Source organism: Xiphias gladius, chromosome 6, assembly GCF_016859285.1.
Source record: "Xiphias gladius isolate SHS-SW01 ecotype Sanya breed wild chromosome 6, ASM1685928v1, whole genome shotgun sequence".
In the NCBI taxonomy this organism is placed as follows: domain Eukaryota; kingdom Metazoa; phylum Chordata; class Actinopteri; order Istiophoriformes; family Xiphiidae; genus Xiphias; species Xiphias gladius.
This window is the reverse complement of record NC_053405.1, coordinates 21,656,030-21,670,612: the sequence shown is the minus strand read 5'-3', so window position 1 is coordinate 21,670,612 and position 14,583 is coordinate 21,656,030. Positions and strand designations below refer to the sequence as shown.

The 14,583-nt window shown below is 41.2% G+C and overlaps 2 protein-coding genes across 3 annotated transcripts; both read right to left on the bottom strand.

The window, feature by feature from the left end:
* Positions 1–17: 17 nt before the first annotated feature.
* serbp1a (SERPINE1 mRNA binding protein 1a) lies at positions 18–6,555 on the bottom strand. Of its 2 annotated transcripts, none has more exons than XM_040127676.1 (9): positions 6,054–6,555; positions 4,341–4,524; positions 3,578–3,718; positions 3,371–3,439; positions 2,646–2,720; positions 2,267–2,435; positions 1,839–1,883; positions 1,544–1,717; positions 18–1,391 (listed from the first exon to the last, which is right to left on the bottom strand). In XM_040127676.1, the coding sequence occupies exons 1-9, from the start codon at positions 6,310–6,312 to the stop codon at positions 1,335–1,337; spliced, it is 1,173 nt and encodes a 390-aa protein (XP_039983610.1). In that variant the 5' UTR covers positions 6,313–6,555; the 3' UTR covers positions 18–1,334. The 2 variants fall into 2 exon arrangements, with proteins under 2 accessions (XP_039983610.1, XP_039983609.1); XM_040127675.1 differs by having other exon boundaries at positions 3,371–3,442; positions 6,054–6,553.
* A 1,112-nt stretch (positions 6,556–7,667) lies between these two features.
* Positions 7,668–12,853, bottom strand: hsd17b7 (hydroxysteroid (17-beta) dehydrogenase 7). Its single transcript, XM_040127677.1, has 9 exons — positions 12,760–12,853; positions 12,214–12,420; positions 11,975–12,067; positions 11,711–11,825; positions 10,725–10,919; positions 10,521–10,634; positions 10,317–10,373; positions 10,132–10,230; positions 7,668–10,036 (listed from the first exon to the last, which is right to left on the bottom strand). The coding sequence occupies exons 1-9, from the start codon at positions 12,792–12,794 to the stop codon at positions 9,920–9,922; spliced, it is 1,032 nt and encodes a 343-aa protein (XP_039983611.1). The 5' UTR covers positions 12,795–12,853; the 3' UTR covers positions 7,668–9,919.
* Between the last annotated feature and the right edge of the window lie 1,730 nt (positions 12,854–14,583).

Below are 14,583 nucleotides of genomic sequence, written 5' to 3'. Positions count from 1 at the left end.
AAAAGTGACAATGCAAAAAAATTTATCGACCATCTTTATTTACCGACAGAGGTCTCTAATAGCAGGGCTAGAATTCACACATTTGTAGAGCACTTCAGTTGTTCCACACAATGAACGACTGTATTTCTTTCAGAGCAATTATGCAGTGGTGCCACTGTGGAAGCTACAGGGCAAGTCAACAGTGGAGGAAAAATATCAGCACAGAACAGACTGCATAAACAAACTGACGCTGGGCTGAGTTTACATCTGTGGAAGGATGCTTGAGTGGAGTGTATAAACAGTCGGAGAAGGTCTGAGTGGGGCTACAGCCGCATCTCGACTGTGTAAAGACACTTCCTCTCCGTATCACTCTGAAGTAAAAACAAAGGCTTTGATTGACTTGCACATGGTGAGTAGTCAGAGATGAAATGGGCAAGGCGGAAGAGACATTAGATGAACAGCACCCCAAATACAAGTAAATTAGAACACATGGAATAACTTTCAGCTTCAAATGAGTCCACCTGACAAGTGTCTCAGGAAAAATGCAAATTTAGGAAAGTAACCACCAATGTGTTCCTCCAGAATGACCTAATGTTCCTCCTTCAAAACATTTCAGTACAAAAGAACCTTAATACAGATTTAGGCGCCATTTCATCAATGCATTCAAACGTAGACAGCATCGCTTGATCAAAGACCAAGGGGTGTCTTATTTGCGCCATGTGAAATACAGTCTCTGAAACAATTTATGAAAATAGTCAAGATTTACAGGCTGAAGATCATAGAAGAATAGACCTCCTGTATAAAATATAAAACAATACCCCAGTGCTAAAGAAAAAAATCCATAAATCTCAATGAGTGAAGCTGTAACTTCATCAGAAATACCTGGTGTGGCAGAGCTTATGAGCTTGGGTTGGAGCTCTGCAGTGCCTATTTCAAAGCAAGCAAGCAATGGCACACACCAAGCTAAAGATACTCTTCTTATGCTTACATTTCGAAATGCATATTTTCAAGCAGCAATTACAAAAATTTATCAATGGACAATGCATAACCTCTGAAAAAAATACTGTATGAAAACATCCCTGCTACTTTTGTTTCCAAGTACAAAACCTCTACCAATAAGTTGCTCCAGAGTAGCAAGAAGTCCTTTTCTTTTTTTGTTTTTTTTTCTTACTTTCTGTTTTTTTTCCATCTTCGTTTTGTTTTTATTGGGTAAAACTCAGTCCTCACATTTGAGTGCCATAGTTATGGACAGTCTTCTCCATCATGTAATTTTGCTGAAGGATCCAGGAACATGCAAGCCTCGTAGTGGAGGTGCTCAGGAGGCTCCTGTAAGCCTGAGGGCCAGCAGCTGGGCATTAAGCCAGGGCTGGGAAGGCCTCTGGGTCGTCCACGTTGGGCACAGACGCAGATGACTGCAAGGAACAGTAAACATTGAGTAGGAGTTAGGGGATTCAAATGAAAATCTGTCACTGCTCATGCAGTGACTCCATTATATGGACAAAACTACAGATACTTGGGCCTTAATGATGATAAACAACAGCTAAGCTTCCATAAGATTATCTACCTTGTCAGTCCTTCCTCCGCGGACCGGCCTAGTGGGTTCACCACGGCCACGACCTCCCCGGCCACCACGTGGCCCTCCACGCCCACGGCCTGGACGGCCCAGGTCTCCAAAGTTGATCTCCAGCTGGGACGTAATGTCATTGGCTGGCTTCCGGAAGTGGTGCTCATCATCTCCCTAAATTACAAAAATAGGGGTGAAAAACCGATTATGATGTTTTTGTACATTTACAGCTTTGGTTTATTTTTACGAGTATCATTTATTTTACGATACTGTGCAACAGCAGTAGAGATTTTACCTTAGACTCATCAACTTCAGGGTCAATCAGATCACCTTTCTTATCCTGTGATGGAGAAATGCAAAATATTACAAACATTAACATACTGAGCAAAATTATGTTTGTACAAACAACAGATGACAATGTTTAAGGAGCAACAATTTAATTATGTAGGAAAAAAATCCTATCAAGCTTATCAAGGCCTGCATTTCCTGTCTGCAAAAATTTTTAACTCCATCTTCAATCCATCTACAAATTGAAAGCTCAGAAGTGGGTTCCTGTTTGATGCTTATTAGTACTTATGTAATTATACTGCCTTGCTCTTATTTAATTTGGCACAAATAACGTGCCAAAAATCAGTAAGGTCTACAATGACTGATCATGTGCCCCAAAATCACATGTAAAATCCTGAAGTTCTCTCAAAAAGCACAGCCATGATCTGGACTCACATCTGCCTTGGACTTGTGCAGCACAAATCCTTTATTCCAATCAGCTCCTTCGTTAGCCTTACGGATGTTGAATTCCACCTTGGCCCGTTCCTTGTCCTGCATGGCCTTCCACTCGTCCAGGGTCATTTCCTTGGGTCCTTCCTCCTTTACTTCTTCAACCTCATTCTCCCTTTAAACACAGAGAGTTGAGTGTTACTAGTAGCCTCAACATCATTGTCATTCAATTTAACTTACTTTTTAATATAAATTCAGGTTGATCTGCACATGAAGTCTTTGGTCAGAAATTAAGAAAAGTAATACTGTAGACTACAGTAAGACCAAAATCTCTCCAAAATTAATTCTTCTTAGTCAGGACAAGGTAAATAAAACAAGAACTTACTTGTTCTCAGAGTCAGCAGGTGGATGCTCCTCTCCCTCGGGGTTCTCTTCAGTGTTGTTTGATTGGTCAAGCTCGCTATGAAGAGGGGGAAAAATAATAATAATAATTAATGGTCAGATGGAAATATTTATCTTTCACCAAAACATACGGTTAGGTATTAAATACTGGGGAATCATTAAGAAATATTATTTTACATTGTGCTTATCAATTACTAAAGTGTAGAGTGGACCTCGATGCTGTTTAAATTGCCTGTTATGCACTTGTAGTGTTTACAATATGGTGGAGACTGGAGCTAGAACTGAAAGTGTTGCCAAATTTCACAGAAGAAGAAGTATCAGACCACTTAGTTTTAGCTAGGGGTACCTAATAAACTGTGTTTATTGTATATTTTGAGTTCTTTTATCACTCAAATTATGTGCCACAACTCTGAACGAGGATAAAATATGATTTTTGAATCAATTAGCTGAATCAGAACTGATGAAATCTAAAAAGGCACCAAAGCCTACCGAAACACACTTCAACAGATCTCCAAATGTGACTAAAGTACCCTGGCAAACCATAAACCCCCACCAAGTGATCTCTAAAAATACATCATACAAGGAGAAACTTACCACATGGAAAAGTGCAATTTATGCAGGTTCACAATAAGAGTGTGTGCACGTGCTTTGTAACTCCAAAATCTCCCATCATGCAAAGTTTGGCATTTTGCATTTATAGGAACTTACTTTAGCTCATCCTTGACGGTGCCCCAGTTGTGAGATCCACTTCCACCACGTTTCTCCTCACCTTTCAGACTACTGAAACAACATTTGCTTTAGCCAGGATCATTACACATGCACCACATTAAAATGCGCACAAAAGGTCTTTAATGGACCTGGTGTAATTTAAGAATATTTATTCAAGCACTATTTAAGAACTGAAAAAGTACTTACGATCGGTCACTGCCACTGTGTCTATCAAATTCACGTTTTCCTCGGGAATCAAAGCCATCGCTGCGACCCATGCCGCGTCCTCTGCCTCCACGGCCGCCTCTGCCACCGCCACGTCCTCTCATCGGCCTGTCACCAATGGGTCTAAAGAGATGGACAAAGAACATCAGTCAACTCAAGGGCAAAGCATGGGTTTCTCTGTGTCAGAAGCTTAGATCTAAGGCAGGGCCATCTCCAGGATTTATATTATTCACCACTTTGGCTGAGATTTTGTGTTATGTTTTGAGGCTACAAAGTTGTAAACAAGACTAACAAAAAGAGATTTAGCAGAAAACCAGTGAAGAAAACGTGCTACTAATGCACATTTTACATTTCCTTCAGATGCTTTAAAGTTTCCAGAAAAAATGATTGTGACTTTTAAATTAGCCTACGTTGACTGATATTTGAAGGGTCTAAATTTACATTTTGACATTTTACTATGTTTTTTTGTTTTGTTTTTGTTGTATCAATTTTACACAGGTAAAAACTGATGAGACCAATGTGCCTGCAGCAGTTTGGGCAAAACTCTAACATACTGAGCCTTATCATTGTAAAAAACGCCTTTAACAGTTGCTGTCCCTACCCACACCCCTAGTACTGGTTTTGCAGCATGTGGAACAAAAAACGCCCTGTGAAAAGTTATGATAGTAGTGGTCTCACACTACTCCTCTTTTCACAAATGGTTAATGCTCGATTAAAATATATGCTCATTGGAAATTGAACTCACTTCTCCACTGAGAATTCGCCGCCCTCAGGCTTCTCGCCAGCGTCACCAGCAGGCCTCTCAAAGCGGCGAGGGGGCCGCCTCTCCACAGGCCGCCTGTCTGTGGGGGGGCGCCCTTCTCCCTGTCCACCCTGGGGTCTGGAGCCATCGCCCTCCGGCTTGCGGCCCATTCTCCTCATGCCGGCACCTAGGATTGACCACAACAGGAGGATTAGAGGACCAATAGAATTGATAGATCAGGAGCCTCTGCTGAGCACCAGACATAAGAAAGAAAAGGGGGTGATTGTTCTGTTTAACTGGAGCAAATGATTCCAATTAATGTGCAGGATATTAAAAAAAAAAATTTTTAACTGGTAGGAGCCATCCATTAAGTACTCTGCAACTTTCTGCTGTCTTTTGTGTATTCTGATACTAAAACATAGTGTAAACTATTAAGTGCACAATATCTATCAACAATTTTGTTTAAGAAAGAGAGTTGTAGAGAGTTGAGTCATTTTACATTATAAAGAGCTCAAGAGTTTGCAGCATGATCAGTCGGTTTCCACTCTGTTTGAAAGTGTGCTTATCAGTTAAATCATCCTGTCACTCTGGATGGAATTAACACCTTCATAGTCTTGACCCTCCTGGGCACATGGTTGACTGCGACTGGCCTAGTCCCACCCATTGCCTAAATCACCATCTACCAAAATAGACACCCTTCAGGACACAGCAGCAGCTGGGTGCAACATAGTCTGCACACCTGTCTCATCTTCTCTCAAGCAAACAGATATGGCCCCACTTGGCAGCTTGACATGATGTTAACGGCCAACTAAGTGCCTGTGAGTAGGCATCCGTCTCAGTCACTTCCTGACACTGGACGCTTCACTTCTGCATGTAGTACATTTAAGCTAGTACCGACACACCGCAACATCAGAGTACAAACTCTGACTTTTTTTTTTTTTTAAACCGGCAAATTGATTAATTAAATGTAACAACAATCTACATAGATAATTTCTGGGTAAAAAGACATGGTAAAGTAAATGCGCAGACAGTTCGACCACATGCACTGAGCACGTATTGTGCGCCAATGGGAAGTGGCAGTTTGGAGGCTGTGCTTTAACACGCCCCACACTGCAACCACGAGGTTCATCACCATGAGAGCGCCGCAACTCCTAATGTCTCAGTAACAAATCCACCGGCACATCGACTACGATTAAACTGATGGACTGGCTTTACGTTGTTTTAACAACAAGCTGTATTTGCGTGCGTCGGATTTCGCTTAAACCAAGACTGTATTTAAATAAGTATTTAAATGTCAGAAACTACCTGCTATCAGTCTATCCTGGGCAAAGTCAGCAACAAGTGGCCTTAGTGAAAGTCGCGACCTGACAGGAGTTAAATTTAAACATTTTCAGGCCACTTTCTCTGGTTAGCCGGGCTTTCTGGTTCTACCTGCTCGACAAGGCCGGGAGGGGGGGGGGACAAGCCAAAACAAGTTGGCTTGCAAACTGTTTCACTGTATCGCTTAAGCCACGCAGCTTCCAGCGCAATACACGTTTGTAGAAATGTCTTTGTTCCCGTAAATGACAGCCGACGGGGACACAAAAGAAGCCATGCGGACCTCATGTCCAGGGGGGCTTATGAACCGTTGCTAGCTAGTAAGCAAGCAACTTAGCGTGTTAGCTCACTACCTAGTTGCAGCTTGACTAAGACCTAAAACGCAGAAAAGGATCTTACCATCTTTCTTGAGTGGGACGGGTGCCTGGGTCTCCTCCTTCTTATCAGCAAGTGGGACCTTTCTGTCTTTTTGGGACTCCTTTTTCGGCTGCTTGGCAGCCTGGGCTGCAGTCTTGGCGGCACCAGGAGCAGGAGCCTCCTTCTTCTTCTTCACTTCGGCTTGCTTCAGCAGCTCAAACGGATCAGACTCATCGTCAAATAACTGGTCGAACCGATTGGTTATGGCACAGCCAAAACCTTCTTGCATTTGTCCGGGCATGATGGCGCCCCTTCAGCAGGATTTTCCTCCGATTCTACGAGGCTTAGTGCGAACACTTCGCTAGATGAAGCCACAAGATGGCTGGGAAAAGGACTTTCTTCTCTTCCGGCGCGATAGACATCCGGGACCTCGGAGTTGGCGCGGGTGGGGTGTGTAGTTCTTTTGACGATGAGCAACTATGGACGTAGATAGTGGACACGCCAAAGAAAAAACGACACTACCCACAATGCCGTTCAACGCCAGTTTCTCTAGCCTCTGTGAAGCCAAGCATGGGAGCTCTCGCACAAGCTCTTGTTTTGACTCCTCAGGAACCCCCCCTCAGACCTTCAGACTGCTGCTCCTCGACACTGTATCGGCTTTAAAACCTAATGGCGCTGCGCTACTCCGTCACCCCTGTTTAGTGCTGCCATCATACCTTTGCAAACGTTTAAGGCAGACAGCATGTGCACCTGTTAGTTGCTAATATATTGTAAGTTGGAAGACAAGAGGAGAGGTCAATATATAATTTAGCAATTACTGTCAAAATCAGAAGTTCCCCACAGTGACAAACTGTACACTGACGGACTGTCCTGACATTTAACTGTGGCTCTGAACGAGTATTCACACTACACTGAGCCCCAGGCATTTTTTAAACCCTGCATGTAGTGCCAGTGTAAACGAAATTTCACACTCGCATTTAGATATGTGGTTAGCGCCACTCCATGGAGTAATAAAACCTGATCCATTGCAAATGTCATTCTGTAACACAACAGTGAAAACATGGTGAAAGGGGCCAATAATCAGGTTAAAGAAAACATCTCCTATTTCTCAGCCACAGTCCCTTTGATACTGGAGCAGGGGAAGATGAGTTAACAACACAGGGAAGTGAGCTGCAGATTGTGGATAAAAGCATTTGTACACCATTGTATATGCTCTGTTTCAGGTATGATCCTCACCTGTTTTGAAGGTTATGCTTTCACCCCCGTGTGTCTGTTTATGCATAAGTCATTTGTTAATTAGCCATTTATCTGAGATATCTCCAAACAATGTTCATGTACAACAAAAAAACCCCTAAGAAATCTTAAAATGTAGTTGATGCACAGTGGGAAAGGTATCCTTAGGGGGTGATCTGAATCTGAGATTTCCACATTAAATGATTGATAAAGTCAGCTGCGTGACAGCATTGCATTTCGTATTTTATCAGACAATAAAAAGGGTTAAAGGGAAAAACACTAATTCTGCATTTGCAGGCTTTAAAGTTGGAGAAAAGTAGAAGTTTGTGCCCAATAAAGTTTCTTTTAGCACTGTGGGTTGTTATCCTCCAAACAATTTTGATCTTAACGAGAAAAGCAATGCACTTTTTTAACTGGAGGCTACACGAAATACAGTCACTTTTTGTCAATGTTTGTGTTAATGTTAAGTTTTTTCAAAGAATAAACACTTAATGTGATAGAAGATTTAATGCTCAGTTGAATTACTTTAATTTGAAAATTCCCAGTATCCTAAGAATTTTGTACTGCCGAATCTAAATCCTAAAGGTAATAGACAAAATATTACTCATATTTTTACAATGATTTTAGAAAATATAAGTGTCCAGTGGTTTTGATGCAACATTCACATAGGATATTATAGTTTTATTCTGAAATCTTAACATTTTATTATGCCTGAAGGATGGTTTTTAAATCCTGGGTTAAATATGAATCCCCAGAAAAAGGCACTGAGTTTGAATGTCTCATTGATCATTGATGGTATTTTGGGAGATGTGGGTGCTGAAGTTTGACCTCACAAGGAACGTCGAACCCTGCCAGCTGATGGGCTTGTTAGGGAACATCGACCTGTGTGATTGTCGAGGGGGGGGGGGCAAACTGACTCGAGGCACTTAAGACCTCAGATCAGTTTGTATCTTGCTTTGTAACAAAGATACAAATGTACAATTTCACTCAGTAGAGACAACCAAATACAAACAGCATTGAAAGTTAGACTTTAATAATACAAGTTTTAGCGGGTATAGTGAGTCTGTCGATTGGTGTTCTTCTAAGTGACCGTGCAGAATTCCCCAGTTATGGTCAACTTAATCTGTGTTTATAAATTCTGTCCTGAATGGTCTCAATTTAAAATCCATATAGTTTCAATTAAGCTCGTTAGGCAGAAGTTTCTGACTGTCTCCCAGGGCGTTGAAGCTCTGCTGATTTGTTCCCCACTTTATCACTGTTCCTCCTGGCTTTATTACATTAGCTGTGATGCAGGAATCAGCAGGTGGTTCCTAAGGATCATGTCATATTAAATCATACACTTTACCATTCTTGGTCCAAAAATGGAAAATCTGAAAGTAAAAGAAATTCAATTTGATGAATATTAATTAATACTGCAAACATTATGGCTTTCCTCCTGTGAGAGGTAATCCTTTTACAACTCTCCACACATACCCCTGGATTTATTAAATTCTATCCTCAAAAATGAAGGGGATTAAGGAGTTTAAATATGTATGTTTCATTATAGGAGTGCTGTTTATGTGCAAGGTTACCTTTTATTTTTTTTTTTAACAATATCAAAATGGGTTTATTAGACCCACACAGACCTCACACAGCTGTCATAATGCTGATATTTTTAAATTCAGTGTAAGTAGAAAGGTGACATCAAAAGCAATCATGTATTTTCTTATTGTCTCTGTTACTGAAGCAAGTGGAGCTGACGTGGCCCAGCCCACATGGGTCTGGCAGCTCGCACTGACAGTCCCTCCTGAGCGCACCAACCGATTCTCACTCCTGCGCATCCAAAGATGACATCTCCAGTCAACAAAGCCATGATAGAGTCCTACGCGCTCATGGTCATGGTCATGGGCACGTTTTTCGTCTACTTCTGCGGGATGGTGTGGGCTTTTTGCAACCCGAAACTGAGCGGAGCAGAGGAGGAGGAGGAGTGCGGGACTGGGAAACAAGCAGCGGAGCACGGAGACGACTGCTGCACCTCAAATCCCGCGGAGCGGAATTTCAGGTGCGTCTGTGCGCACGGGCCCCCGGCACCGCCGTACACCGCAGGGGGAGAGGGGTTCACGCAGGCGACTTATGTTAACTTAAGGGACGATACTAATAGTCTGCTGTCAGACTGCACTGCATTTTGTCGTGAGGATCATGGAATTAACAACCAGGTTGGATACAGTCCCTCCTGCCCCGCCTAGGCTGAAAACCTGGTGACTTAAACCACCATCCAAGTCCGCATATTTGCAAAGCTGTGTTGTTCTCCTCATATAACATCATGCTATATGGAGTGAATGGACTGAAAAGGAACAAAAGAGGAATAAAGTGGATGAAAACGGGCAATGCTCAATTTTTGTGTAAACTCTTTCCCAAAACATCACAACAGGCATTTTAATTTGTGCTTGATACAGATGGAAACAGCAAATCAAACTTAAAATGCTTATAGAGCTGCTCATAATTTCACTGTAACTTTTTTATCCCTGCTTTGAATTCAGCCGTGTGTGTTGTTGCGTAGGGCAGAGGAGTCTCATTTCTGCGAGGTCTGACAGCCCGTGTGCAGGCTGCTCCCAAGTGACCTGCAAGACAGGAATGAAACTCTCTGCGTCCCAGAACTATGTGATATGAGTCAAGATGAGCCAGATCGTGCAGGACTACTGTGGGACATGCTGGGATTGTATTTGTTTCTCCCTCAGTTTCTTCCTTACTTCGCTTTCTAGTTGCAGTAATTTCTCATACAAAGCCTCTGACGTTTCCAAATCAATATCCATCTGCAAAGAGGAAAAGAAGACACAAAACCCGTTGCGCGAACAATTTTACAAGACTATTTCAGCATATTTTTAAAGGAGAGTATTCCTTGCCGTACCTTATGTGGTTGTGTGTAGTTGTTGCCCAGCCCAGATGTTAAGCTGTGGTACTTGACTTGTGGGTCCAGTGATTCAGGCTTTTGCTTAAATAACCAGAGCTACGAGAAAGAGCAGCATTTTTGAATTAAATTGTATTAAATTGTATTAAAATGTGTATGCAAATCAGAAATTTTCTTTCACATACCAGGGCTTCAGCTCCATTATAAGGTGTCAGGGTGAAAGTGTTGGTGAACATTCTTATCTATGATCACAAAAGACAGATGCCTTCAGATATAAATCAAATGGCTCCAAAACTGACTTTATACAAAGAACACAACATATAGACCATTAAGACTAACTGGAAGAACAGGCATGTGTCAGTAACTTGTACTGTAAGAGTTGCACTCACAAACCAAAAGAGAGGCATTAGCAGGGTCCAGAGGAATGCTGGGAAGGCGGGCAGGATGCCATAGGTCAGGCTGGTCATCACGAAACCAGGACAAATCACAGATGAGTACAAACCCTAGAAAGCAAAAAGGCAGTAGGATCACGGTCATCAATATCCTTAGTAGCAAGGGTGATACACAGCATGTTGAGGTGTGCGAGAGCCGACCTGTTTGTTGTAGTGTGTGTTGAGCGCCAGGCTGAGCAGGTCGGAGGCATATTTGGAGGAGCTATAGGGCTGGGTGCCTCTCTGGTGCTGTATGTCTTCGAGATTAAAAGCTGAGTGCTGAGCGTTACTGGAGGAGGTCCAGATCAGCTGTGAGGTCTGACCTGCGTGGCACAGGACTGGCTCCAGCTCCCTGATCTGGGCCATAACACAGGAGGACACCACAGCATTAGAATATTCATCTTAACAAGTCATTAAGGCTCAGTTTCAGCCTTGAATAACAAAGCAAAGAAAAATCCTGCACTTGTTTCCGCTGCAATTTGTATTGTAACAGAACAGAATGAGGCAGACTGCTGACTTGAATAAGAATTTTAACTTATGAGTGCACTTTTATTATCATTACATTTATCTTAAACTTACTCATTAGGATATAGATTTTAAGCAGCAATGACAATGATATACCATCTCTTTCCATGTAGATGCAACAAAACTCCTTTCAGATTCCTTAAAGTAATCAGCAAAGTTAAATTCCTGCAAAACGTTATTGACTTTATTGAATGTTTAAAAAAGACCTCACAGAAAATTTGTCCCTTTTACTCAAACTTTCTAAAAAGAAAGTGTTTTCCGGTCTAATCTACGTGTGAATACAACAGCAAAGATAAACTTATAATCTTTTAAAAGTGTAAGCAGAAGCTTTGAGAAGGTTTCTCTTAATAGTCGTCAGAAAACACACGGTAAGCAGAAAACTGTCCGCAGTGTCCTTATGGCTAGAACAGTATGGACTATTAATTTTTAATGAGCATCGCTGCTCAGTGACAGACAGATCCAGTATCACCTACTTTTGTTCCACAAGGGCAAACAGCTGACAAGAGAACTGAAGGAAATATGGTTTTGTATGAGGAGGTATGGAGGAGGAGTATGTTTTTATCCTATGTGTGAATCAGACCATAATACCGGATTATTCGGTTGACAAAGTACCAGAGACTCACTAGTAGGAAGTGACCAAAGAGATTGGTTGCGAAAATTTCTTGCAGACCATCAGAGGTGAATCCATCCTTCTGCGTCAGGATCCCCTCGCCAGTGGCCAACATGGTGATGATATTGCTGAAATAAAAGCATTATCGAAAAGTGAGCTCTTGAAAGGCAGCATGGGAAATAGATGATCGAAGAATGCAACGTTAGAGTGGAAATATACAGTATGCGGGTCATGGAGGAGCTACAGGAGTCAGAAGCATCTAAAATCAAGAGTGTACCTGGAGAAGAAGCCTCTGAAAAAAGCTTTTACATCAAACTGTGGGTTTGGCATGATGCCTGCATTCAGGTAGAGGTAATCCAACCTCTTATACCTGCAGGTGACAAGCAAAGGCACAGATCTTTCATGCTGTAGCTTTCTAACATACACAAAGAACCAGAAACACAACCTGGTTCAGTGCTTATTTGGGTATGTGAATGTGTGTTTGACTTTCATGCAGCCACGAGTCCATCCTCCCACCTGCGTTTGACCTCCTGTGCAGCAGTGATGACGGAGGACATGCTGCTGGTGTCCATCTGCAGCAGGGCCACCTGTGCTGTTGGGTGAGAGGTGAGGAGGGCAGAGCGAGCAGTCTGAGCCCGACGCATGTTCCTGCAGGCAAGACACAGCTGCAGACCCTCCGTGTCCTGGGTGAGGAGACGCTCACAAAGGGCCAGGCCAATGCCACTGCAGGGAAACGCATACCGTGGACACTTATTACTATTACTACCACAGTACCAGGATTTTCAAGATAGTAGTATGTAAAACTGACCAAAATAATTGTTTATTACACATTCACATACTGTAAATAACATAATTATGCTGCCATTTTGACCAGAACTCTCTCTTTATAAATAGATTTTAAAAAGTCAAATAAATAAGTAATATATGAATAATACAATAAAATAATCAACAGGTAAACATTCCTCAAATCTCATTAAAGATCTTAAAAGAAAGTTATGAATTCTTTACACTTCAGATGCCAGACTTCAGGTTTAATATAACAACAATAAATACAGTCATTACCTATTTGCTCCAGTCACCAAAACCACCTTATTCATCGTTTCAAGTCCAAACTGGAAACAAATACATACAGAAAGCACTAACTTTACAGTCAAATGTTCTTTCGATGCAACAAGTTTTGAGTCTAGTCCATGGCGTGTTATTCTTCAGTCTTCACTCCACCTTCATGCTGTGATTGGACACTACAGCAGGACCCAGCCAATAAGATCCTGACACCAGTCAGCTGAGCTTCAAGGGCCACCCACACAGAAATATTCAGCTCTTATGAAAAAGACAAGAGCTCACAAAGAGATAGACTTCCCTGTTTAAATTTTATTTGTATTTTGTCTATCAATGTACAAATTTTGTTTAAAACGCATATAAAAACATTCTCACTGAAAAACAAACATTTGAGTACAAATATGGTGATAAAACTAAACAAATGATGAAGTTTGTTAGGGTGCAATAACATTTTTACAGCTATACATCTGCCCCCAATTCATTTATAACACCGAGAAAATTTTAAATGCCATGAAAAGATTTCTTTATTCGATGAGGATCAGCACATGCTGAAAGGTAAGAATGACTTCCACGTAAAGGTTGACACACCGTGCATTACGGGCAGACATGAGTGTCTTTAATGTACGAGGTAAGTAGGACAAAGGCCTCTGATAAGAGTGCAGAACCTGTAAATACAGCTGATCTAGCTGAAACAGTGGTATACAGCATGACGTTCAAGCTATTAGAGCAAAACACAGAATGCACAGAATTATTCCTTTTGGAAAAAAAAATTAGAAAAGATGAAGAAAGGATCCAGCATACATCAATGATAAAAAGGGCAAATTGAATGCTGATAACTAATTCCCATAGAGGAATCACTTGACTTTGTTAGTTTTAGTGTTAGTTTTCATGAGCTAATATAAACTACTGTGAAAGATATCTGTAGCAGTCATACCAACTCCTTGGTTCCAGTTAAACACATGATTGAAAGTGAATATTCCCATTTCCTCTCCATTCCTGATTTTCAAGACTATTTACTTTCTGTTGAACTTGTTCAACATCCACAACGCACTTAGTGAAAATCTTTCCAATGATACAGACTGTAGACATACTCTTGAACCAACATAGCCCACGGCCAAAACACAGCCTGGAATACCTGACTTTGCAGTTTGCACTGGGAAAAAAAAAAAAAAAAAAAGTACTCTGAAGCAGTTTGCTTGGTGTGTAAACCCAAAGTTTGACTGAGAAAATTACTGAATCAAATCAATTCTCCTCACACATCAACTTAAAGAGCATATTATTAAACAATTATATAAACAAAACATCAACAGAACAAACACATATGAACATATAAATATAAAATACAAAATATTGATATTTGAGATTTAGACTTAGCTATTGAAAATACACAGTCATACACACGTCATGTTCAAATCACTGTAGGAAAACTGTAGGGAGATGACAAAGAATGAGTTACTTGATATTCTTATTTAAAATGTGTGGAGCTTGTCTGATATGAAATACTTGAAATATAATATAAGTGTAACAGTAATGGTTTGCTGCACTTTTCCCTTCTACATTCAAGCAGTCCTCCAAAAGAAAACAAACAAAAGTTCCTCAACAATGTTTCATAAATTTGTTATCAAACACTGCGACATGGGAAATTTAAACTCATATTCAAAATATCACTTACTACATTTAATTTTGGCCTCTACAACCCTCGTCACAACAAAACCTTGATCATGGTGTGTGTTGTGTATGTGTGGGTCAGGGTTCAGGGTTGGTGTACAATAAAACAGAAACGATTTTCCTAAGAATACCTGTATGTCTATAAAACATCTTAGCCAA

Excerpts from the sequence above, each read along its gene's own strand:
- serbp1a (XM_040127675.1), bottom strand. The coding sequence starts at position 6,312 with ATGCCCGGACAAATGCAAGAAGGTTTTGGCTGTGCCATAACCAATCGG. Across the intron at positions 3,443-3,577 it reads CACAGTGGCAGTGACCGATC|TAGTCTGAAAGGTGAGGAGA; the intron begins GTAAGTACTTTT and ends ATGTTGTTTCAG. Across the intron at positions 1,884-2,266 it reads TGCACAAGTCCAAGGCAGAT|GATAAGAAAGGTGATCTGAT; the intron begins GTGAGTCCAGAT and ends TCTCCATCACAG.
- hsd17b7 (XM_040127677.1), bottom strand. The coding sequence starts at position 12,794 with ATGAATAAGGTGGTTTTGGTGACTGGAGCAAATAG. Across the intron at positions 10,374-10,520 it reads TAATGCCTCTCTTTTGGTTT|ATAAGAATGTTCACCAACAC; the intron begins GTGAGTGCAACT and ends TTGTGATCATAG. Across the intron at positions 10,037-10,131 it reads ACTACACACAACCACATAAG|ATGGATATTGATTTGGAAAC; the intron begins GTACGGCAAGGA and ends TCCTCTTTGCAG.